Below are 27,281 nucleotides of genomic sequence, written 5' to 3' on the forward strand. Positions count from 1 at the left end.
ACGAACCAGGGTGCTGTCAGCGTCTGATCGGGAAGTACCGATCCTTCGCATAATGCGGAAAAAAATCTCCAGCGATTTGTAACCCTCGAATAGCTGACCGGCTCTCGCCGCATCATGACAGTCAGTTTTCGGCTTTCTCTACTAAGGTGCTCATCCGGTTTAGACCAGGGCACAATCGCAGTAGTTCTCCCTTTACTACCCTAGCCGATGTAGCGGAACGTAGGGTAGCAAGCACAGGAGCCGGGCAACCCAACTATTGACCAAAGACATGATTCGGAGCCAATGCATATAATGCTAAATTCGGGGTGCCGAATTTTTCTATAAGAAGTGTTCGGACTTTGTTGCCGTGTTATGGGCGATGAGGAGCCCCTGGCGAATATGAAACGTACCAGAAATGTACGGATGCTAGAAAATAAGTAATTAACGGAAAACAGAAGGAGATCAGAGATAGTATCTGGGGCCTTTGAACTTGGACCATGAACTGTTTCCATTATAGTTGGATTAATGCGTCAAAGCACATTGATACAAAATAGTGTAATAGGCAACCGGCCACAACCAAAGGAGAGTTGTAGTTGGGTACTGAAAGAAAGAGGTAGAGTGATCGCTGGATTGTCCTCTAGGGCTTCCCCGGTATACCTGTGCTCTGTGCCCATCTAGTGTACTTATCCTTTGACAGGACCAGTAATCAGGCCGTCGGAGGGGGACTGTATAAAAGAAACCTGAAAAAAGGGAAAAGGAAATAATGAAGTTATATGTGAGCCTGGGATCGGTCTAGCCAAACTATGGATCACGAGCTAGTTGTGCCTCCGTCGATGCCCATGGAATTTTGAGTGCATAATTATGTACGCGTGGTACGAATGCCACTACCTCATTGGGACTGGGACGGAGGCCGAATTGCTAATCAAGCTCTTGACGATCCGAGCTGTCCTGTTGCAGTGTGGTCCGGACTCTCTTAGTGATGTCCAGGGGCTCGGCAGCCGGATTTCGGTTCTTCTTGAGAAGGCCGCTCTGTACCTCTGCTGCTAGGGTGGCTGTGTGCTCCTCCGTTCGGAGGGAGCGTTCAGTGTTGACATTGACTGTTATGACACCGTGTGGACCGGGCGTCTTGAGCTTAAGTTAAGCATAGTGTGGCACTACGTTGAATCTAGCAAACGCGGTTCGTCCGAGCAGTGCGTGGTAGCCGCTGCGGAAAGGGACGATATCAAAGATTAACTCCTCGCTTCGGAAGTTGTCCGGAGAACCGAAGACCACCTCCAGCATGACTGAGCCCGTACAACGGGCCTCTACGCCTGGTATGACTCCTTTAAAGGTAGTCCTTGTGGGTTTGATTCCTGAGGGATTAATGCCCATCTTCCTCACTGTATCCTGATGGAGCGGGTTGAGGCTGCTACCACCGTCCATTAGGACTCGTGTGAGGTGAAACCATCGATGATTGGGTCAAGGACCAGTGCGGCCGATCCGCCATGGCGGATACTAGTTGGGTGATCTCGACAATCGAAGGTGATCGGGAATGACGACCACGGATTGAATTTTGGGGCGACTGGCTCTACCGCATAGACGTCCCTGAGTGCTCGCTTGCGCTCCCTTTTGGGGATGTGTGTAGCGTATATCATGTTCACCGTTTTGACTTGAGTGGGAATTTCTTCTGCCCCCCAATGTTCGGCTATCGGGGCTCTTCGTCCTTGTCCTTACTTGGTGATCCCTTTTCTTTGTTCTCGACATTTAACTTGCCAACCTGTTTGAAAACCCAACAATCTCTATTGGTATGATTGGCTTGTTTGTCTGGGGTGCCATATATCTGGCACAGACGATCGAGTATGCGGTCCAAGCTGGATGGTCCCTCATTGTTCCTTTTGTAGGGCTTCTTCCGCTGGCCGGACTTGGAGCTGCTGAATCTGGCGTGAACTGTCGTGTCATCGGTGTTATCGCCATTACTTCAGCGTTTGTGTTTATTGTGCCGGAGCTTGTCAGTGCTGTTTTTGGCCTCAGAGGGGCCTGCCTCGTTGGCTGTGTTTGTACTAGGAGCCAGCCAACTATCCTCACCCGCGCAAAAGCGGGTCATGAGTGTCGTGAGGGCTGCCATAGACTTCGGCTTTTCTTGGCCGAGGTGGTGGGCAAGCCATTCGTCGCGGATGCTGTGTTTGAAGGCCGCTAGTGCTTCGGCATCCGGACAGTCAACGATCTGGTTCTTTTTGGTTAGGAACCTAGTCCAGAATTTTCTGGCTGATTCTCCAGGTTGTTGAACTATATGACTTAAGTCATCGACATCTGGTGGCTGGACATAAGTGCCTTGGAAGTTGTCGAGAAAAGCTTCTTCCAAGTCCTCCCAGCTGCCGATAGAATTTTCAGGCAGGCTATTCAGCCAGTGTCTAGATGGCCCTTTTAATTTTAGTGGGAGGTATTTGATGGCGTGGAGGTCGTCTCCTTGGGCCATATGGATGTGGAGAATAAAATCTTCGATCCACACTGCGGGATCGGTTGTGCCGTCGTATGATTCAATATTGACGGGCTTGAACCCCTCGGGGAATATGTGATCCAGTACTTCATCTATGAAGCAGAGAGGGTGTGCGGCGCCTCTATATCGGGCCGCGTCACGGGGCACCTCCGATGAAGTCCGTCTGCGGTTATCGGCCCGGGCGTGACTGGGTTTGTCACGTCCGAATAGGTAGCCGTCATCCCCAGTTGGGAAGCGTCCTCGCGATCCGTAGATTGATCTGGTGTGTCCTGCTCTACTGTCCAGGCCCTGCCGAAGGTCGTATGTATGGTCCCGAGCTGTTCTGTCCCTGTTTTTACGAGCCGGTGGGGCGGGCCGTTGTTCAGCCTGAGTTGCCGTTTTATCTCGACCGTGAGGTGGTCGGTCCGCCGCACTATCCCGACCGCGTGGTGGTCGTTCCGCATTACACGAGGGAGGTATGGGATCTGGTGCCTCCTCATCGAACTGAGGTAGCAGTCTGCGCTTTGGGAAACTCTTGGCTGGGCACTTGGGGCCGTATTCTTCGGCTGCCAGGACATCGGCCCATCTGTCAATGAGTAGGTCTTGATCGGCTTGGAGCTGCTGCTGCTTTTTCTTCAGGCTTCTTGCAGTAGCTATTAGATGGCGCTTAAAGCGCTCCTGCTCGAGGGGTGCCTCAGGCATGATGAAATCCTCGCTGCCGAGGCTCTCCTCATCCTCGTAGACTGGACGATAACTATCGTCATCCGGGTCATTGGGCATGGCCTGTTTATCAGGGTTAACTTGCCAGTTGTCTTGTTCCTCCTGTTCGGATGCAGCTCCAACAGGGTCTTCATTGTTTTCAGCGTCGCCCGGAGTACTATTTTCTCTGGTGCCCGTGTTGCCATCTTTTGAGCGACGAGGCTTAGAACGGCGTTTAGGGCGCCGGCGCTTGGACTGTGTCTCAGAAGGTTTATTCGCAACTGGATCTTCTTTGTCATCGTCGCTAGGTTTTTTAGGTGTGTCAACCATGTACACATCATATGAAGAGGTGGCAGTCCAACGTCCAGTGAATGGCGGGTCTTGGCCTTGCTCCTTGTCGGCATCGTCGTCTATACCGTCGATGTCTTCAGAGCCATAATCAAGCACGTCGGTTAGGTCATCGACAGTGGCTATAAAGTGGGTGGCGGGTGGGAAGCAAAATTCCCCATCCTCAGCCTCTTGCTCGAACCAAACATAGTTCGGCTGTGAGTCCTTCTCCAAGGACAAATTCTTTAAAGAGTTTAGCACATCACCCAAAGGTGAGTGCTGGAATATGTCTGCGGCGCTGAATTCGAAAATCGACAACCGATCCAGCTCGGTGTCCGCATGCGTACATGGTCCGGAACTTATAGCCGGAGACGAGTCCGGAGTTTCATTGACGCAAATACTGCAGGGTGTCGAGTCCGTGTGCGGCTCCAACACCGTGGACTCTGTGGCCTCAGATGGCTCGACCTGCTCCGGTTCTAAGGCCGTTCCAGCAACAGGAATCATCACCTGGATGTGATCTGATGACCGATTTAAGTCATGTTCATCGGGACGAGAGGGAGCGATCGTCGCGGTCTCGAATCCGTCGAAGATCAAGTCTCTGTGGACGTCCGCGACGTAGTTCAAGCTTCCGAATCTGACCTGATGGCCAGGGGCGTAGCTATCGATCTGCTCCAGATGGCCAAGCGAGTTGGCCCGCAGTACGAAGCCGCCGAACACAATGATTTGTCCGGGGAGGAAGGTTTCTCCTTGGACAGCGTCACTATCGACGATTGAAGGGGCCATCGAACCTTTGGTCGACGACACAGCGGAACTCTCAATGAAAGCACCAATGTCGGTGTCAAACCGACGGATCTCAGGTAGGGGGTCCCGAACTGTGCGTCTAGGATCGATGGTAACAGGAGACGGGGGACACGATGTTTACCCAGGTTCGGGCCCTCTCTATGGAGGTAATACCCTACTTCCTGCTTGATTGATCTTGATGAATATGAGTATTACAAGAGTTGATCTACCACGAGATCGTAATGGCTAAACCCTAAAAGTCTAGCCTGTATGACTATGGTAATGAATATATCCCATCCGGACTACGCCCTCTGGTTTATATAGACACCGGAGGGATCTAGGGTTACATAGAGTCGGTTACATAGGAAGGAATCTTCATAGTTGATCGCCAAGCTTGCCTTCCACGCCAAGGAGAGTCCAATCTGGACGCGAGTAGAGTCTTCGGCCTTCATGTCTTCACAGCCCACCAGTCCGGCCCATGGATAACAGGCCGGACGCCGGAGGACCCCTTAGTCCAGGACTCCCTCAGGCGCGCCTCCCTGCCTCGTGGCCTCCTCGCTTCTTTCTTGACGTCCGCTCCAAGTCTCCTGGATCATGTTTGTTCCAAAAATAACTCTCCCGAAGGTTTCATTCCGTTTGGACTCCGTTTGATATTCCTTTTCTGCGAAACACTGAAATAGGCAGAAAAACAGCAATTTGCACTGGGCCTTGGGTTAGTAGGTTAGTCCCAAAAATAATATAAAAGTGTATAATAAAGCCCATTAAACACCCAAAACAGATAATGTAATAGCATGGAACAATCAAAAATTATAGATACATTGGAGACGTATCAGTTCTCGGCCTTCTCCTCCGCCACACGGACCGCCCGGCTTTGCTCTTTTGCCATCTCCTTCACCGCCCTCCTTTGCCGCCTTTGGGCTATACGGGGACGGAGGGCTTCCTCTGCTGCTGCCGAAGCCGCCTCCGCAGCCTCGCGCGGCGGGCTTTCCGCGCCTCCATTTTGGATTGGGTAACTCATGGAGGCGCATATGGCCTCCGTTTCGGCGCCCGACGCCGTGGGGACGAGGTGCCACCAAAATGGTTCTGACGGCACATCGGGGTTGCGCCATTCGGTGGTGAACGCTTCTGGTGAGGTGTCTATCATGCGCCGAAATCCACTGGCTCCGGATCCGAATGCCATTTGGGCAACGAATGCCCAGCGGCTAGCGAAAGATCGGGGGAGGGCGAACTCCTCCTGGGAGCGTGGAAGAGCAGGGCAGACGACCATCTGCTCCTTGGAGCTACAGGGGATGAAATCCTAGTCCTCGAATCATGATATCTTGGAGTTGGATCCAATGGCCGCCATAGTGAAGAACGCCAAAGAGGAGCTTCGTTCCATAGTAGGGGGAGTGGAGTGAAATGCAGGTAGGGTTTCGTCTGGACTGTGGATAAGGTTCGATTTATGTGGGGTCGGATGGGCCATAGTGGGTCGAATTCGACGTGGCAGGCGTGTCCGGGCGTCCCATATCCAACCCACATATGGTATTGAGAGTGTCGTTCAGTCCGACCGTTTTGACCGGATATGGGACATTCGGTTGGATGGTTTTTTTTGTCTGGACGCTGACGAGCAGATGCTTCGAGGATTATTAGGGTTATATTGTTAGAGCATCTCCACTAGTCCCCCAAGAGGCCCCCTAGGATCACTTTTTCACCGCCGGCAGTGAAAAAAGTCTCCACTCACGCCCCAGGATCACTTATTTCGCTGGATTTGTGAAATTTTAGCGTCGGCAGTCCCACCCCAAACCCAGCACCCTGGGAGGCATCTGGGAGCGCCGACGATTTGTTTATGCATGCAAAGGCCCACATGCAGCCTCTCTCCTCTCACTTTTCACCTGACGCGCACGAGCTCTCTCTCTCTCTCCTCGTCTTTTCTTCCAACAACCGCGCCACTCGCCCTCTGCTTGCCGCCATGCTCACCGCCGGGGCCGCCCGTGCCTGCTCGCGTGCGCACGTACGGAGCCACGGCAGCTCGTCACTGACGCTGCGGGAGCTCATCCGCCGGCGTGTGGTCGTGGCGTGGCTGGGCCGGAGCTCACTGCACGCGGACGCCGGCTCGCTGCTCGCTGCTTGCGCGGCTTTGCCGCCACGCGGTCGCGGTTGCCTGCTTGCGCGCTGCTTCAACCTCCACCATCGAGGCCGAGCTGGAGGCCAGGGAGCGGACGGGGGACGGCGAGGCCAGGGAGCGGACGGGACGGCGTGCGTGCGGACGCGCGGCCGGTGAGTGATACGTCTCCGTCGTATCTACTTTTCCAAACACTTTTGCCCTTGTTTTGGACTCTAACTTGCATGATTTGAATGGAACTAACCCGGACTGATGCTGTTTTCAGCAGAATTGCCATGGTGTTATTTATGTGCAGAAACAAAAGTTCTCGGAATGACCTGAAACTCCACGGAACTTATTTTTGGGAAATATTAAAAATATTGGCGAAAGAATCAAGGCCAGGGGGCCCACCACCTGTCCATGAGGGTGGGGGCGCGCCTACCCCCTGGGCGCGCCCCCCTGGCTCGTGGGCCCCCTGGAGCTCCACCGACCTCAACTCCAACTCCATATATTCGTGTTCGGGGAGAAAAAAATCAGAGAGAAAGATTCATTGCGTTTTACGATACGGAGCCGCCGCCAAGCCCTAAACTCTCCCAAGAGGGCTGATCTGGAGTCCGTTCGGGGCTCCGGAGAGGGGAATCTGCCGCCATCGTCATCATCAACCATCCTCCATCACCAATTTCATGATGCTCACCGCCGTGCGTGAGTAATTCCATCATAGGCTTGCTGGACGGTGATGAGTTGGATGAGATTTATCATGTAATCGAGTTAGTTTTGTTAGGGTTTGATCCCTAGTATCCACTATGTTCTGAGATTGATGTTGCTATGACTTTGCTATGCTTAATGCTTGTCACTAGGGCCCGAGTGCCATGATTTCAGATCTGAACCTATTATGTTTTCATGAATATATGTGAGTTCTTGATCCTATCTTGCAAGTCTATAGTCACCTACTATGTGTTATGATCCGGCAACCCCGAAGTGACAATAATCGGGACCACTCTCGATGATGACCGTAGTTTGAGGAGTTCATGTATTCACTATGTGTTAATGCTTTGGTCCGGTACTCTATTAAAAGGAGGCCTTAATATCCCTTAGTTCCCATTAGGACCCCGCTGCCACGGGAGGGTAGGACAAAAGATGTCATGCAAGTTCTTTTCCATAAGCATGTATGACTATATTCGGAATACATGCCTACATTACATTGATGAATTGGAGCTAGTTCTGTGTCACCCTATGTTATGACTGTTACATGATGAACCGCATCCGGCATAATTCTCCATCACCGATCCAATGCCTACGAGCTTTTCACATATTGTTCTTCGCTTATTTACTTTTCCGTTGCTACTGTTAGAATCACTACAAAACCCAAAAATATTACTTTTGCTACCGTTACCATTACTATCATATTACTTTGCTACTAAATACTTTGCTGCAGATACTAAGTTATCCAGGTGTGGTTGAATTGACAACTCAACTGCTAATACTTGAGAATATTCTTTGGCTCCCCTTGTGTCGAATCAATAAATTTGGGTTGAATGCTCTACCCTCGAAAACTGTTGCGATCCCCTATACTTGTGGGTTATCAAGACTATTTTCTGGCGCCGTTGCCGGGGAACATAGCTCTATTCTTTGAGTCACTTGGGATTTATATCTGCTGGTCACTATGAAGAACTTGAAAGACGCAAAAACAAAAATTTATCCCTCAACTACGAGGGGAGGTAAGGAACTGCCATCTAGCTCTGCACTTGATTCACCTTCTGTTTTGAGTAAGCTTGCGACACCTAAACCTGCTTCTGCTATTAATTCTGATATGTCGCATGTTATTGGTGATGCCACTTCTGCTATGCATGATACTTTTGATGAAACTACTTCTATGCTTGATACTACTGTGCCACTTGGTGAATTTCTTGATGAACAACTTGCTAGGGATAGAGAGAATGAAATTATTGAAACTGATAATATTGATGATAGTGATGATGAAGGCTCTCCCAATAAATATGAATTACCTGTTGTGCCTGAGGGCTATGTTATGGATGAAGAAACTAAAAGAGACTTTCTTGCTTGCAATGATAGAAGTGATCTTAAGAAATTATTAGCTAAGCTTAAACAAAAAACTCTGAATGCTAGAATGAAGTATGATCCTGCTTGTGCTACTTCACCTATCTTTGTTACCGATAAGGATTATGAATTCTCCATTGATCCTGATATAATTACTTTGGTTGAATCTAATCCTTTCTATGGCTATGAATCTGAAACTGTTGTGGCACATCTTACTAAATTAAATGATATAGCCACCATATTCACTAATGATGAGAGAACTCGCTACTTTTATATCCTTAAAATATTTCCGTTCTCATTAAAGGGTGATGCTAAGATATGGTTTAATTCTCTTGATCCTGGTTGTGTGCGTAGTCCCCAGGATATGATTTATTACTTCTCTGCTAAATATTTCCCTGCTCATAAGAAACATGCTGCTTTAAGGGATATATATAATTTTGTGCAAATTGAAGAAGAGAGTCTCCCACAAGCTTGGGGGAGGCTTCTCCAATTACTTAATGATTTGCCTGATCATCCTCTTAAGAAAATTGAAATACTTGATATCTTTTATAATGGACTAACCGATGCTTCCAGAGACCACCTAGATAGTTGTGTTGGTTCTGTTTTCAGGGAAAGAACACCGGATGAAGCTGAAATTCTATTGAATAATATGTTGACCAACGAAAATAATTGGACACTTCCTGAACCAATTCCTAAACCAACTCTGAAGAAGAGGGGTGTTCTATTTCTCAGTCCTGAAGATATGCAAGAGGCAAAGAAATCTATGAAAGAAAAAGGTATTAAAGCCGAGGATGTTAAGAATTTACCACCTATTGAAGAAATACATGGTCTTAATTTACCGCCTGTTGAGGAAATATATGGTCTTAATTCATCACCTATTGATAACCTGACACAGGTAGTAAAGGTAAATTCTCTCTATAGATATGATAAAGCTGAAATCCCTCCTACTAAGTTTGCTAGCCAATGTTTGGATGAGTTTGATAATTTTATGGTTAAGGAAGAAGATTTTAATGCTTATTTGGTAGACAATTAAAACAAAATGCTTATATGATTGAACACTTGGGTGATTATATGTCTAGAGTTAAAGGTGAACTTAAACTCATTAGTACACATGCTTCTATGGTTACCACTCAAGTAGAACAAGTACTTAAAGCTCAGAATGATTTTCTCAATGAATTAAATAGTAATAATAATGATTATGCTGTTAGAGTGGCTACTAGAACTGGTAAAATGACTCAGGAACCTTTGTATCCTGAAGGCCACCCTAAGAGAATGGAGCAAGATTCTCAAAGAAATAATATAGATGCACCTAGTCCTTCCAAAAAGAAGAAAAAGAAAAACGATAGGACTTTGCATGCTTCTAGTGAACCTATTGCTGAACCACCTGAGAATCCTAATGATATTTCTATTTCTGATGCTGAAACACAATCTGGTAATGAACATGAACCTAGTGATAATATTAATGAAGATGTTAATATTGATGCTCAACCTAGTAATGATGATGATGTAGAAATTGAACCTGCTGTTGATCTTGATAACCCACAATCAAAGAATCAACGTTATGATAAGAGAGACTTTTTTGCTAGGAAGCACGGTAAAGAAAGAGAACCATGGGTTCAGAAACCCATGTCTTTTCCTCCCAAACCATCCAAGAAAAAGGATGATGAGGATTTTGAGCGCTTTGCTGAAATGATTAGACCTATCTTTATGCGTATGCGATTAACTGACATGCTCAAAATGAATCCTTATGCTAAGTATATGAAAGAAATTGTTACAAATAAAAGAAAGATATCGGAAGCTGAAATTTCCACCATGCTTGCTAATTATACTTTTAAGGGTGGAATACCTAAGACACTAGGAGATCTAGGAGTACCAACTATACCATGCTCCATTAAAAGAAACTATGTTAAAACTGTTTTATGTGATCTTGGAGCCGGTGTTAGTGTTATGCCTCTCTCTTTATATCGTAGACTTGATTTGAATAAGTTGACACCTACTGAAATATCTTTGCAAATGGCTGACAAATCAACTGCTATACCTGTCGGTATTTGCGAGGATGTGCATGTTGTTGTTGCAAACGTTACTATTTTAACGGACTTTGTCATTCTTGATATTCCCGAGGACGATAGTATGTCTATTATTCTTGGAATACCCTTTTTGAATACTGCAGGGGCTGTTATTGATTGCAACAAAGGCAATGTCACTTTTCATGTTAATGGTAATGAGCATACGGTACACTTTCCGAGGAAACAACCTCAAGTCCACAGCATCAACTCTATTGGAAAAATTCAGTCGATTATTTTTGGAGGTTTTGAATTTCCTCTTCCTACTGTCAAGAAGAAATATGATATTCTTATTATTGGGGATTCGCATATCCCCGTTGAGGTAACATAGTGTTATTCGAAATTTCTCCGGTTTCATGTGGTTCAGAATGGGTTTGTTAACAAGACCTGATCAACCTTGTTAGTGGATTCCTTTTGATGAGCATGAGATGGATGAAATTAGAAAGCACAACTTTCTGTACCCTCCTTTTACTTTCTGTTATTTAGTTGAAATAAAGTAAAAATAGTATTTTTCTGTCTATTTTCTGAATTATCCGTGCAATATAAAAATACCCCGAAAATAGAAGTTCTCCAAATGCCCTGCCAATTTAATATGATTTTTTCTGGAATATTTGAGAATATCTGGCACTGAGAACATAGCAGGGGGAGCTGGCACCTGGCCACGAGGGTCCAGGGCGCGCCCCCTGCCTCATGGGCCCATGGTGGCTCCCCTCCACTTATTCCTGCACCCACACACTTCTTCTTCCTCCCAAAAAAATCACCATCCAGCTCAAGCACGAGTTCTAGCTCATTTTGCTGCGATTTTCGATCTCCTTGCTCAAAGCACCTCTCACAAAACTGCTTTGGGGGATTGTTCCTTGGTATGTGACTCCTCCATTGGTCCAATTAGTTTTTGTTCTAGTGCTTTATTCATTGCAAATTTGTGCTGCCTAGGTGAGCATGTTCTTGAGCTTGCATGTCAAATTTATATGGTTCCAAGTAGTTCTAATGCATGATATAGTCTCTAGGCACTTGTAGGAGTAGTTGCTATCAATTTTGTTGAGTTTGGTTCACTTTTATTTGAAGTTACTAAAACTTTCAGAAATTTTTCAGAGGAAGAAATATGTTTAGGAAAATGTATCAAGGTGGTTCTTCAAGGAAGCAAGGACCCAGGCTTGCAATGCGTGATGCTGACGATGAACCACCAAGGGACGCTCCAGTGCGGCCTTGTGAATGGCCTTCAGAAGACTTTATGGATCGAGCGAGAATCAAGGAAGAATTTAACGCATATTTACGTAACGCTGATCTTGTGAGCTTCGAGGCAGAAAAGTGCCGTCAGTACCACTATCTCACTAGTTCCTTTGTGAGGAGGTTTGAATTTTCATCTTCACGTAACTCTCAAACTGTCATGTTTGATCTTTATGAAAATTCTATACTATGGACTTAGAGGATTTTACTACTGCTTGCAAACTTCCACAATGGGGTAGTGCTAGTAAACCTCGCAAATCTGAATTTAGAGATTTTCTTGCTAGTATAACTGTGGGGGAATCTAGAGACATAGCACAAGCTACATAGGGAGCATTCATTTTCCTGCTATACATTATTTTGCTCTCTTCATAGGTAGGTGCATAAATGGTAAGGATGAAGCATGTCACATGTGTGTCCCTGACCTCAGTATTCTTAGGGGTGCTGTGTTAGGAGATAAACCTTATAATTTGGGAGCCATTGTTGCACGTAGGTTGCATCATAATAGATTTAATGGAGAATTCTTTGGTGGAATTTATGCAACCCGTATAGCTAATTTTCTTGGTATAACCATACGTGAGGATGATATTGAGTTGCCTCCTGCTTATTTGGATTATGAGGCTATGGTTCGTCATCATTTTGTTGAGAGGAACGATCAGTTCCTCCAGTACCGACTAATCTTTGACAGACGACGCACCTATCACGTCGCTCTCCCTGCTTCTACTTTCTTTGACTTTCAGGCAAAAGGGAGATATTTTATAACCAGAGAGGAGGCGGAAGAGTATAAGAGGAGGGCTGAGATAGCTCGCCTCCAAGCTGCAGCCCACGATGCAATGACTGCTGCATCTCAGTACGACCCCAACTACAACTTTGGATATCCGCCAGGCCATCCGTGCAATAGACCAACTTAGGCCAAAAGCCTAAGCTTGGGGGAGTACGTATCTCTCACCGACATTACATTTATGTTTACACACTCATTGCTAGATGTCGGTGCTCATACTCTTTCACTGTAATATCCATGCTAGTTTATTTTTCTTTTTTCTGCTTTCTTCTTGTGTGTTTGATAAACCTTAAGAAAAACCAAAAAAAATTAGTTGTAGCTTTTTAGCTAGTTTACTTTTCTTTTCTTTGGGGGTCGATAGGAGAAGACCATGATTAAAATGTTGAAGTGGTTCTTATATGCATTATTGTTGATTTAACCAGGAGCCCATATTGCCTTGTCTTCTCCTGTTTATTGAATGCGCGCAGATTCCAGCTTAGTCCAATGCACGTGCACTATTATTATTATTCACATCGTTCGGTCGTGCAAGTGAAAGGCAATTATGACGATATATGATGGACTGACTGAGATGAGAGAAGCTGGTATGAACTCGACCTCTCTTGTTTTTGTAAATATGATTAGTTCATCGTTCTTGATTCAGCCTATTATGAATAAACATGTTTGCAATGACAATTAGAGATTATAGTTGCTTATGCCATGCTTAATTAGCTATGAGTTATAATGGTTTACCTTGCGTGCCAACATGCTATTAAAATGGTTGTGATGTGGTATGATAGGGTGGTATCCTCCTTTGAATGATTCAAAGTGACTTGACTTGGCACATGTCACGCATGTAGTTGAAACAAAATCAACATAGCCTTCACGATATTTATGTTCATGGTGGATTATATCCTACTCATGCTTGCACTCAATGTTCATTAATTTTAATGCATGTTCATGACTGTTGTCGCTCTCTAGTTGGTCGCTTCCCAGTCTTTTTCTAGCCTTCACTTGTACTAAGCGGGAATACTGCTTGTGCATCCACTTCCATAAACCCCAAAGTTATCCCACATGAGTCCACTATACCTTCCTATATGCGGAATCTACCTGTCGTTCCAAGTAAATTTGTATGTGCCAAACTCTAAACCTTCAAATGAAATTCTGTTTTGTATGCTCGAATAGCTCATGTATCAACTAGGGTTGTCCGTATCTTCCATGTTAGGCGGGTTATTCTCAAGAGGAGTGGACTCCGCTCCTCACTCACGAGAAAATGGCTGGTCACCGGGATGCCCAGTCCCATGCTTTATGCAAACCAAATCAAAATAATTGCAAACAAAACTCCCCCGGGACTGTTGTTAGTTGGAGGCACTCGTTATTTCGAGCAAGCCATGGATTGATGCTTGTTGGTGGAGGGGAAGTAAAAACTTTACCATTCTGTTTGGGAACCGCCTATAATGTGTGTAGCATGGAAGATATCACCATCTCTTGGTTGTTATGTTGACAATGAAAGTATGCCGCTCAAAATATTATCTATCTCTATTTCAAAACCGAGCTCCGGCACCTCTACAAATCCCTGCTTCCCTCTGCGAAGGGCCTATCTATTTACTTTTATGTTGAGTCATCACCCTCTTATTAAAAAGCACCAGCTGGAGAGCACCGCTGTCATTTGCATGCATTACTATTAGTTTATATTGGGTATGACTATGACTGGATCTCTTTTACCATGAATTACAATGTCTAGTCAGTCTTTGATCTTTAAAGGCGCTCTGCATTTATGTTTTGCGGTCTCAGAAAGGGCTAGCAAGATACCATCTTGTTATATCATATTATGATTGTTTTGAGAAAGTGTTGTCATCCGAGATTTATTATTATTGCTCGCTAGTTAATTATGCCATTGATATGAGTAAACATGAGACCTAAGTGTTATTGTGAACGTGGTTAGTCATAATCTTTGCTGAAAACTTGAATGTTGGCTTTACATATTTGCAACAACAAGAGCAAACAGGGTTGTAAAAGTTTTTCTTTATCACTTTCAGTTTATCAACTGAATTGCTTGAAGACAAGCAAAGGTTTAAGCTTGGGGGAGTTGATATGTCTCCGTCGTATCTACTTTTCCAAACACTTTTGCCCTTGTTTTGGACTCTAACTTGCATGATTTGAATGGAACTAACCCGGACTGACGCTGTTTTCAGCAGAATTGCCATGGTGTTACTTATGTGCAGAAACAAAAGTTCTCGGAATGACCTGAAACTCCACGGAACTTATTTTTGGAAAATATTAAAAATATTGGCGAAAGAATCAAGGCCAGGGGGCCCACCACCTGTCCACAAGGGTGGGGGCGTGCCTGCCCCCCTAGGCGCGCCCACTGCCTCGTGGGCCCCCTGGAGCTCCACCGGCCTCAACTCCAACTCCATATATTCGTGTTCGGGGAGAAAAAAATCAGAGAGAAAGATTCATCGCGTTTTACGATATGGAGCCGCCGCCAAGCCCTAAACTCTCTTGGGAGGGCTGATCTGGAGTCCGTTCGGGGCTCCGGAGAGGGGAATCCGTCGCCATCGTCATCATCAACCATCCTCCATCACCAATTTCATGATGCTCACCGCCGTGCGTGAGTAATTCCATCGTAGGCTTGCTGGACGGTGATGGGTTGGATGAGATTTATCATGTAATCGAGTTAGTTTTGTTAGGGTTTGATCCCTAGTATCCACTATGTTCTGAGATTGATGTTGCTATGACTTTGCTATGCTTAATGCTTGTCACTAGGGCCCGAGTGCCATGATTTCAGATCTGAACCTATTATGTTTTCATGAATATATGTGAGTTCTTGATCCTATCTTGCAAGTCTATAGTCACCTACTATGTGTTATGATCCGACAACCCCGAAGTGACAATAATCGGGACCACTCCCGATAATGACCGTAGTTTGAGGAGTTCATGTATTCACTATGTGTTAATGCTTTGGTCCGGTACTCTATTAAAAGGAGGCCTTAATATCCCTTAGTTTCCATTAGGACCCTGCTGCCACGGGAGGGTAGGACAAAAGATGTCATGCAAGTTCTTTTCCATAAGCACGTACGACTATATTCGGAATACATGCCTACATTACATTGATGAATTGGAGCTAGTTCTGTGTCACCCTATGTTATGACTGTTACATGATGAACTGCATCCGGCATAATTCTCCATCACCGATCCAATGCCTACGAGCTTTTCACATATTGTTCTTCGCTTATTTACTTTTCCGTTGCTACTGTTAGAATCACTACAAAAACCAAAAATATTACTTTTGCTACCGTTACCGTTACTATCATATTACTTTGCTACTAAATACTTTGCTACAGATACTAAGTTATCCAGGTGTGGTTGAATTGACAACTCAACTGCTAATACTTGAGAATATTCTTTGGCTCCCCTTGTGTCGAATCAATAAATTTGGGTTGAATACTCTATCCTCGAAAACTGTTGCGATCCCCTATACTTGTGGGTTATCAGTGAGCGGGCGCGGACGGGCGAGTACTGTGACTCCCAATCGAGGAGCAAGCCAAGGTCTTCAACGGCCGCATCTCTTGCGTTGAAAGAAGAACGCAGCATGCTACCTTGAAGCCAATGCGCAGAAGCACCTCCGCCATTGTTCACGGCAGATGGTGACCCAGGAGGTGGCGCAAAGTGCCTAGGAGATCCAGGAAGGAGCCCAAGTGCAGCAGCGACAGTCATGTCGATGGATGAAGTTGCACGGGGTGATAGCAGACCAGCCCCACTGTTGCAGAGAGGTTCATTCTCTATCAAGTCTGCTTACAGAATTATTATGCAAACCAAGATCACGACGGAGGACTGGATCGAGGAACGTGATGGTTCTTCGGCGGCGGACAATGCAAGAACGGAATGGACTGATCTATGGAAGATCGACGTACCTGCTAAAATCAAGCTGTTTCTTTGGCGATTAGCTCGGAGCTCAATTTCGACAGTCGATGTTCTGGAGCATAGAAATATGTCAACGTCATCAGCATGCGCGTTATGTGGCGCGAGGGACTCGTGGAGACATGCCTTATTGAACTGCTCGATGGCTTGCAGTGTTTGGGCACTTGCGGATGAGGCAATCTTGGATCAGATGAGCCGTTTCGACACTGATAGTGTTAAGGACTGGCTCTTTGCCATGAAGAAAGCCTTGCCAAGCGATCTTTTTGTCCGTATGACGACCACCTTATGGGCTATTTGGGTAGCAAGAAGAAAGGCAATTTATGAAGATATATTTCAGAGCCCCTACTCCACCCATTGTTTTGTCAATTCCTTTCTGAATGACATCCAAATTGTCAAGAGCCTGGAGAGATCAGCTGCGCATTCAGTGAAGGTGAGGCCAACATGCTGGATTAAACCTCCCTCAAGCATGATGAAAATGAATGTTGATGCTGCCACTATGAGGAGATCGAAATTTGGTGCAATCGCTGCAATATGCAGGAATGAGGATGGTCTGTATCTTGGAGCATCGACTATTGTGTTCAATGGTATATCTGACCCTACTACTCTCGAGGCGTTGGCGGTCCGGGAAGCAATGGCACTAGCAGATGACCTCCAGCTACAGGCGATACACGTTGCATCTGACTGCAAAGGCGTTGTGGATGATATCAAGCAAAAAAGTAGCCCGAGCTATGGGGCTATTATTCATGAGATTGTTGAATACTCTTGTAGCTTTCAGTTATGCAATTTTGTGCATGAGTTTAGGAGCTCGAATGTCGAGGCTCACAATCTAATGAAGCATGTTTTGAAACTGGGGACTGGCCGCCATGTTTGGTTGGGCAACCCTGGTGAACTTCAGTTCGTCCCGGTAAACGTTGTGATGTAAACGTTGTGATGATTGAATAAAAAGCTTCGTGGATTGTCTCAAAAAAAACATGGCGGAGCTCATCTTCATCGTGCGCGAAGAAGCAGATGCGGCGGGCGCAAGCAGCTCCCTCCTTGCAGAGCCTGGTGCGGTACTGTGTCGGGTGCAGCCAGCTCTCGAACACGCCATGGGAGAACTCACAGTTGTCGCTGAAGGAGGGCACCCGTGAGCGCGGCCTGGGCGGCGAGCGCGGCCGCGGGAGAGCGCGGCCTGGGCGGCGAGCGCGGCCGCGGGAGGGCATGGCCTGCGAGCGCGCGGCCGGCAAGCGGGCGCGGCCTGGGCGACAAGCGCGGCCGCGGGAGGGCGTGGCCTGCGAGCGCGCGACTGCGGAGAAGGCGGGCAGCTGTTCACCGGAGAGGACGGAGACGGCGCCGGTGATGAAGCTGTGGCTCCTCTGCTCCGCCGGCTCGCGCTCGCGCTCATGCTGCTCTGCTCGAGCTCGGCGGCGAAGCCGGGCCGGCCATGGCCTGGGGCGGGCGCGGCCTGGGCACGGCTTGGGGGTGGACACAGCTGAAAACTTTTTCATCCCCAAGCTAAAAATTCTGCCGGCAGCCTCCCAAGCGAGGAAAAAAATGCCTCCTGAGAGGCTTAACTGCTGGAGATACTCTTAGGAGGGTGTACAATACCGGAGCCGGAGAAGAACCGGCACTCCCGGGCTTAGAGGAACGGCCGGGGCCACGTCATGGAGGAGATGGCTAGGTGGGCTTGAGGTGGCGACTCGCGAGGCGGTACGTGGACGCGGAAGTCGGCCGGTGGGCATTGTCCAGTACAATTGCCCGAGTAAAATAATCCCGGTTTATACTTTTCTTCAAAAGTGAAGTCCCAAACCACGAGTAGTCAAAACCGGTAACCGATAAGCGGTTTCACTTTCCCAGGATTCGCTTATAAACTCATTGGCCATTGCCATTCCCATTCCCCATCAAGAACAAGTTCATCGTCCAATCCCAGTCCGGCAGCCCCGCATTTGATCCCCTCGACCGGCATCCCATTCCATCCCCTCCTCACCCCGTCGAGGAGGATGCACAAGGCGTCGTCGCTGTCGGAGCTGGGCTTCGACTCCGGCGGCGCGTCGTCGGGCTTCTTCCGGCCCGTGGCCGACGGCTGCCCGCCGGCCACCCCGACCTCCTCCGCCGCCCCGCACCGCCGCCTCACCAAGGTCTCCGTCATCGGCGCCGGCAACGTGGGCATGGCCATCGCGCAGACCATCCTCACCCAGAACCTGGCCGACGAGATCGCGCTCGTCGACGCGCTCCCCGACAAGCTCCGCGGCGAGGCGCTCGACCTGCAGCACGCCGCCGCCTTCCTCCCGCGCGTCCGCATTGTCTCCGGCACCGACCCCGCCGTCACCAAGAACTCCGACCTCGTCATCGTCACGGCGGGGGCCAGGCAGATCCCCGGCGAGACCAGGCTCAACCTGCTGCAGCGGAACGTCGCCCTCTACCGCAAGATCGTGCCGCCCGTCGCCGAGCACTCCCCGGAGGCGCTGCTGCTCGTCGTCTCCAACCCCGTCGACGTGCTCACCTACGTCGCCTGGAGGCTCTCCGGCTTCCCCGCCAGCCGCGTCATCGGCTCCGGCACCAACCTCGACTCCTCCCGCTTTAGGTTCCTCATCGCCGAGCACCTCGACGTCAACGCGCAGGACGTGCAGGTACTAAATCACTAACTCACTCGCTCACTCCTGAATCCATCCATGAATCCATCCTTGAATCCATGATTCATTTTAGCTCCATCGAGCTAGCTCGTCGCCGGATTGGACAGTGGAGTCAGTCCTCACAAAGCAGTAGGGTGATGCCACGCGGCGGTGGCGCCGTGGGAGCATGTGCCTCTCCTTGACTGGTCTCCCCATTCGACACTGTCGTCAGCGTCCATTACTAGTAGCTCAGTGTCGACATTCAGTAGTAGAGTATACTACAACTGAATGTTTTTTGCCCAACGGCCAGGCTTGCTGATTATAGTACTCCTACTTTTGGATCATGTGTTTGGTTGATTGATACCTACCTACTACTTTGTTCATATGTGTAGATGGCTGGGTAAGTGCGGTAGTTGGAAATTATTGTGACATTTGAAACTAGGTAACAGCTTCAGTAAACTTGGGTTCTGTTCAGTATCGGTTGATGTTTGATTTACAGAATTACTACTAACCATGAAAGAGGTCAGAACAAGCCGGATTTTCTTCATTTGGTTGGTGGCTACGTGGGTGGATAATTTACTCCTTAGATCATATGTCTGGTGATCGATAGCTACTCTGTTCATATGAATACTAGACTAGATGGCTGGGTAAATGCGGTACCTGGAAATTACATTGACATTTGGAACTAGATAACAGATTTTACTAAACTGAACTTCGGTTCAGCATGGTAATCCCTGTATCAACGAAAGTAAACAAAAGAACAGTCTGACAACGTTTGCCATCAGTTTACTTAAGATAGCACTAAATTGATTTACAGGTAGCATAAAGTATCAAAGATGACCTACATGTGAAATCTACTTAAGAGCACCACACAATCTTTTTGTTGGAAATGGTCCGTAAGTGACAATATGATGATGCATAAAAGGCAAAGAAAGCATTGTTCATGTGCGGTAACCTATTGTTTAATTCCTACTGTATATCTGAAATTGCGGTAACCTATAGTTTACTTCTTCCTGAATTTGATTGCAGAAAAGCAGAGATGTCAGACTGGGATAATCTTATGATGCATAGCTAGAAATCATCTCTTTACACAAAGAATTGGAGTTCTTTTGTATGGTGCCCATCTCCCTAGTAATGGGAATGGAGAACCAGTGTAATCTGAGAATTCTGAACCTAATGAACATTAATCAACATTGCAATGAATGGGTTGCAGAAGGCTAGATTTTTATCACTAGTTAGAGAATGGAGATGCATGCATTGATAATAGACTACTGGAAATGATCCCTAACTAACCAAGCAGATCTAATGGGTCCCTGTGCAGGCATACATGGTGGGTGAGCACGGCGACAGCTCGGTGGCGATCTGGTCGAGCATCAGCGTGGGCGGGATGCCGGCGTTCAAGTCGCTGCGAGACAGCCACCGGAACTTCGACGAGGCGGCGCTGGAGGGGATCCGGCGCGCCGTGGTGGGCGGCGCCTACGAGGTGATCGGCCTCAAGGGGTACACCTCTTGGGCCATTGGCTACTCTGTCGCCAGCCTCGCTGCTTCCCTCCTCCGCGACCAGCGCCGCGTGCACCCTGTCTCTGTCCTTGCCTCGGGCTTCCATGGCATCTCAGACGGCCACGAGGTGTTCCTCAGCCTGCCCGCCCGCCTCGGCCGCGGCGGCATCCTCGGTGTCGCCGAGATGGACCTCACCGAGGCCGAGGCCGCGCAGCTCCGCCGCTCGGCCAAGACGCTCTGGGAGAACTGCCAGCTCCTCGACCTCTGACGGAGGAAAGCCAGTTGATCTACATCTACTTACTGTAAAATCCTGGAGCGTTTACAAGAACTCTACTGCTATATGTTGCTCTGTTGCTGCTGCGGCCACACGAATGCTTGTGTAATTTTCGAGTGTCTTCTTAGGGATGTTGTAGTAATGTAACGCCTCTTAATTTCATGAAATAAAATGCGATTTGTGCCAGCATTGCTAAATGACGAATCTTGGATGGTGTAGAGCATCTAGGCTTCTACAGAAGCCAATAAACCATCTATTGGGGTCATTGTAGTTTAGGCAGCAAGGTATGAAGATGCTCTCAGATTATTAGCCCCAATAGATACTCCGGGAGGTACTAGTATATGATCTCACATTAGATGAGACCAATGAGATCAACCAAAAAATTTCATATTTAGACATTCAGAAAGTTTTTGAAATTAGCTGACAACATACCTGCGGGCTATGTGTACAACTCCGAAAAAAATCAGCTAAAAACTCGATGTACATTTAGAGATTCAAAAAGACAAATTTGAATATGAATAGTGCCAGTTTTGGGTGAATAGTATTTTGACACTTATTCACATTCAATTTTGCCTTTGTTCTTTCTATTACTATAGGTCGAATTAGGAGCCGAAACCTTTTTAAGGTTGTACATCAGACGTTGATGTGTGTTAACATTAAAAAAAATATTTATACACGTCAACATTAAAAAAAGGGGGAATTTCCTCAGTGCCTTCTCTAGGAACAGCATCGAGCAGGTGAGACGCACTGGAGTTCATTGCTGGAGCTTGTCCCCGAAGCTGGAGTGCAAGGGAACATTGCCTGAGCTCATCGAGATCTTACCATCATAATATGTGTTAATTCTTGGAGAGTCGAATATATTTTTCAATAAAGAATAATCATGCTTGGACGATGGTCTATGCAAGTGCTATCATTTATGAAACTTTGGAGTTTCCCTATATAAATTCTTACTCTAGGAAGTTCACTTATGCCCCCGCATTGAGTTACGGCGTTCCTGCAAACAAAGATTAGCAGCTGAGGCAGAAGAACAACCCCAAGTGTGCATCCAGCATGGAAACAAGTTAATACAGTTCAGTGTCACAAATACTGGAACACAAGCTAATAGAGCTAAATATGTTACAGAGTTACAGTTTCACAAACATTGGAACAAGCTACTCCAATTAAACAGCTAAAGCCCAGTTTGGAATCAGGGTAAATTTATACACCCGTATTTCTTTTACAGGTGTATATCACCAGCCATATGTAGTTTCCAACTTTTTAAAAACGACAGATTGATGTCTGTATATTTTACAGGTGTAAAAAAAGTGTGGAAAACAACAATCCAATCAGGCCATAAAAGAGTCCGCTCTCGCAAAACAAAAGTTGCTCCACTTGACAACTAGTGCAAGTGAACAAAGTTCGTGCCTTGTCTTCTAGAACATTCAGTATAAAACCTTTGTCAAAATGGAGCGCTGCATGTTGATATGCATACATATTTCTGGTCTGGAGAAGCTTAGTAACAATTGGCGTAGCTCTTTGCCCTTTCTCTCAGTGATGGAGCCATGGAATGTTATCATCATCCTTTTTAGAACTGTTGCCCAACTGAATAACCGTTTCAAAAGAGCGACTTCATGGTCAGTTCCTGCAAAAGCTCAAGATCCGTACTTCAGGCAGCTCAGCCAGAGTTCTTCGGTTTTCCAGTTTGGTGGCCAATCACATATACAACCTGAGGATAATTTCAGATCAGATCAGATCCTCCAACATTTGAAGCTGAAAACATCTAACCTGGAGGTAAAGCTCTGCTCCAATTTTGCTAAGCTAGATTTCTGGTGGGAATATCCAAGTTCCATTGCAGAAGCAAGTTGTATTTCCTGTAAAGCCATCGCCCTTTGGTTGATATCCTCAAAAGCAAACATCTCTTCTCCCACATTCGCACCTAACCTACTTTCAGAATTACGCGCTCTATATAAGTGCTTTAGTTAGCATTGCAAATTTGAGCACCCACCTGTTGCACAAACTGTTGGGCTTCCTACCTAGTTTGCCAATCCAAATACCCCAGGAAGCAGACATCTCAGCCAGCAGGCGACAATGGCAAAGAACTATTCAGCCACGGTTCCGCTGATGCTGATCCTCCTCGTGTTACTGGTTTTTGTTGGTGGCATCGTCAGACAAGATGGACCATCCAGATGCGTCAACAGGCGTAAGCTGCTGTTTCTGCATAAACACAAGACATTTTTGCTGCCTAGAATTAAGTTATTACTCTAACTAACTTGTTTTTGTTCTATCATTTGTGGCAGCTGAGATTCAGCAAAACTGCCTGCCATTCCATGGAGGCTCATAAATACTCGTTGGGCAGGATCTCTCGTTGGCGTAAGAAGTTTTATATGTGAACCAAATACTGATATGTTCATGAGGTGTCAGTGTGTGTTTGTTTGTATTGTGACCCGGTGTATAAATAATATCGGGTGTGTGTATGTCCGTGTATTGATGTTTGTATATTTGTGACATGGTTTATGAATAATATGGAGTTCTCCTGCTCATACACGAAGAAAACTGCTCAGGCTCATCTGTTACAAGTACATGTTTGGCGTATGTCTCATTAAAAAGGTATTTGTGTCACATGCCAAATATTGCAACATTTTGAACTTCAAAAAATTTGCAATCTTTTCTATTTTTAGGATTATTAAATCTTTTTTGAAGATTTCAGAGCATGTTTCAAAATAGCAAAGTAGTAAGATGTAACAGTTGCACTCGTGTTATGTTCATTACCATGTGGGAGAATATAACAGTATAAGCCACTCTCAAGGAAGTAATGTTGCATGGACTTAATGTTTACCTACATAGTATATTATTATACTGGCTGCAGCAAGATCACTCATAGTTGTGCAGAGTCTGATACCCGTGACCTATAACAGTATACTGAGTTCATTAGACCCACCACCCCAGGTATGCATCTCCAAATAGAGCAATATGAAGCATGAAAAAATTGATACTAATTTTGTAACCAATCTGCAAGTTTAGCCATCACTAAAGCAAAAATACACAACTACTCCCTCTGTCCCATAATACAAGACGTTTTTGCAAGCTAGCATACCTTGCAAAAACATCTTATATTGTGGGATGGAGGGAGTACAAAATACAACCGCATGCTTTGCAGATTTGTCCTAAGCAACCTGGCAGATCATCAATAAAAAAAATGCACACACCATAAACAACTTTTTTTCATAGAAATCGATACAACAACTAAAAACAGGAGTACCAACTTCCAACATGATGTCGGCAATCAGCTAGGGATCACGAGTGAAAGAGGGAAATTTTGTCGGTTCCTTCTCTAGGAAAAGCATCGAGCACGTGAGACACACGGAGTTCATTGCTGGAGCTTGTCCTGGAGGCTGGAGTGCAAGGGAACATTGCCTGAGCTCATCGAGATCTTACCATCATAATATGTGTTAATTCTTGGAGAGTCGATTATATTTTTCAATAAAGAATAATCATGCTTGGAGGATGGTCTATGCAAGTGCTATCATTTATGAAAAATTGGGGTTTCCCCATACAAATTCTTACTCTATAAAGTTCACTTATGCCCCCGCATTGAGTTACGGCATCCTGCAAACAAAGATTAGCAGCTGAGCCGGAAGAACAACCACAAGTGTGCATCCAGCATGGAAACAAGTTAATACAGTTCAGTGTCACAATTACTGGAACACAAGCTAATAGAGCTAAATATGTTACAGAGTTTCACAAACATTGGAACAAGCTGCTCCAATTAAACAGCTAAAGCCCCTTTTGGAATCGGGGTAAATTTATACAACAGTATTTCTTTTACAGGTGTATATGTGATCTCCAACTGGAAAAAAATGACGGGCTGATGTGTCTGTATATTTTACAGCTGTAAAAATGTGTGGAAAACGACAATCCAATCAGGCCATAAAAGAGTCCGCTCTCACAAAACTACCGTTGCTCAACTTGACAACTAGTGCAAGCAAACAAAGCTGGTGCCTTGCCTTCTAGAACATACAGTATAAAACCTTTCTCAAGACGGGGCGCTGCATGCTAATATGCATACATATTTGGAGAAGCTTAGTAACAACTGGCATAGCTCTTTGCCCTTGCTCTCAGTGATGGAGCCATGGAATGTTATCATCTTCCTTTTTAGAACTGTTGCCCAACTGAATAACCGTTTCAAAAGAGCGACTTCATGGTCAGTCCCTGCAAAAGCTCAAGATCCGTACTTCAGGCAGCTCAGCCAGAGTTCTTCGGTTTTCCAGTTTGGTGGCCAATCACATATACAACCTGAGGATTATTTCAGATCAGATCAAATCCTCCAACATTTGAAGCTGAAAACATCTAACCTGAAGGTAAGGCTCTGCTCCAATTTTGCTAGGCTCGATTTCTGGTGGGAATATCCAAGTTACAATGCAGAGGCAGGTTGTATTTCCTGTAAAGAATAACATAATTAAATATTGGTCACAGACCATGATGGCTTCAACTTGCATAAAGAAGGCAACTAAAAGAGAAGCGCCTCCAGGCCTCTCATATGTCAGCACCAAAACCAGAGTCAGTAGGAAACATCACGAGATAATTTGAGAGGCAACAGTTCGAATACTCTCGGACGACACATGCTCTCGAGACGTTGCATAGTTCATCACAAAAAATACTATATATCACCGACATCTGTATGTATAATACATCAAACTGGTCTTGACGTTCATCTGGATCAATGTAAAAGTAGCAACTAATATATGTCAACTTAGACAACCATAATTAGCCATCTGCGCACACAATATGTGTCAACTTAGCTACAAAAAAGCATAGGGAGCAAAGATTACCTGGGCCATGTAGAGGACAGGGTAAGTATGGCCATTGAGTTCAGCCATCTTAACCATCGACAGGTACTTCCATAGGGCAAGCTGATTCTGCGTGAATCCATGCGAGCTCAACAGCTCTCTGTCATTCTTGTTCCAGAGGAGTGCACACACTTGTGACCCAGTGTTGACAGAGTTGAGGCATGCGCCAGTGTGTGTGTTCCAAAACTTGATGCATCGGTCACCTACGCCACCGCCAGATGCCAGGAGGTTATCTGGAATGGGCACCATGCAAGCGCCTTCACGGCAGCCAAGTGATCGTCAAGCCTGTGTAACCATTGGGTGCGGCCTGTAGAGTGTGCAGACGATGCCATAGACACATCCCATATGTGGAGGAGGTTGTCGTTCCCACCACTGGCCAGCTTCTGGCCTGATGCTGACCACTTAAGTCCACACACCTCCCGCTCGTGGCCATGGTATGTCTGCACAGCATGGTTCCTAATCCTCGTATCATTGTTCACAATCTTGCCGTCCATATCACCAGCGGTCAGGATGTTGTTATTCCATGCCAGTGAACCAACTCTCGACTCATGCACACCTTGCAGTGTTCTCCGCTGCAGAATGAAAATCATGATCAGCAACTAAACATAGAAATAATGCTGCTAATAAAATAAAGCATTAACAGGAGAGGCCAAAAAGGACCTACCAGTCGGTTAGAGCTGGAATCCCAGAGCTGGACAGCTGAGGAGTCGAGGTGTCACGCCCAAGATGCGACCCTATCCTAAAGTAACTCGAAGGTCCCACCAAGGATAGAAGCACATTTTGAAAACGCTTTTGCAAGGTGGATATCATTACATCAACATTACATGATATATGGGGATACATACAAGGCATACAAATGCCGCAAGAATACATCAATACATCATACATAAGATCAACATCCGCCTACGGATGAAACACAACCAGAAACTCAAACGACATCCACCCTGCTAGCCCAGGGGGCGCCGGACATCGCTCGGTTTGGACCAGCACTTGGAGAAGCACTGGCCCGGGGGGGTAAAATAAAGATGACCCTCGGGATGCGCGACTCCCAAGGGAAAAAAGGCTAGGTGAGGCAAATGTAAAACCAAGGTTGGACCTTGCTGAAAGAGTTTTATTCAAAGCGAACTGTCAAGGGGGTCCCATAAATCACCCAACCGCGTAAGGGACGCAAAATCAAGGAATATAACACCGGTATGACGGAAACTAGGGCGGCAAGAGTGGAACAAAACACCAGGCATAAGGCCGAGCCTTTCACCCTTTACCAAGTATATAGATGCATTAATTAAATAAGAGATATTGTGATATCCCAACATAATCATAATCCAACATGGAGCAATCTTCATCTTCACGTGCAACTAGCAACGCTATAAGAGGGGCTGAGCAAAGCGGTAACATAGCCAAACAACGTTTTGCTAGGAAGGGTGACAAAGGTTAGAGGTTCATGGCAATTTGGGAGGCTTGAAGAGCAAGTGATAGATAGCGCAGCAAAGCGATAGAACGAAGTAACTAGCATAGCAATGATAGTAGTGAGATCCAAGGTGACGGTCATCTTGCCTGAAATCCCGCTAGGAAGAAGAACGAGTCCATGAAGAAGATGGAGCCACGAAGACGAACGAATCCTCACGATCGCAACGACACGGGAACTATCGAGAAGAAGCACACAACATGGTAAACACACCACACATAAACAAGGCATGATGCTCAACCAAGTATGATGCATAACAAGGCTACATGAAGCTACTCATGG

The 27,281-nt window shown here is 46.3% G+C and overlaps 1 protein-coding gene across 1 annotated transcript; it reads left to right on the forward strand.

Annotated features, from left to right (window-relative positions):
• The first annotated feature begins 18,143 nt into the window (after nt 1-18,143).
• On the forward strand, nt 18,144-20,897 carry LOC123143567 (L-lactate dehydrogenase A). The gene is made up of 2 exons (XM_044562510.1): nt 18,144-18,952; nt 20,256-20,897. Exons 1-2 carry the CDS (start codon nt 18,323-18,325, stop codon nt 20,700-20,702), a joined length of 1,077 nt encoding a protein of 358 aa, XP_044418445.1. The 5' UTR covers nt 18,144-18,322; the 3' UTR covers nt 20,703-20,897.
• Nucleotides 20,898-27,281: the final 6,384 nt, after the last annotated feature.

Source organism: Triticum aestivum, chromosome 6D, assembly GCF_018294505.1.
Source record: "Triticum aestivum cultivar Chinese Spring chromosome 6D, IWGSC CS RefSeq v2.1, whole genome shotgun sequence".
Classification (NCBI taxonomy): Eukaryota; Viridiplantae; Streptophyta; class Magnoliopsida; order Poales; family Poaceae; genus Triticum; species Triticum aestivum.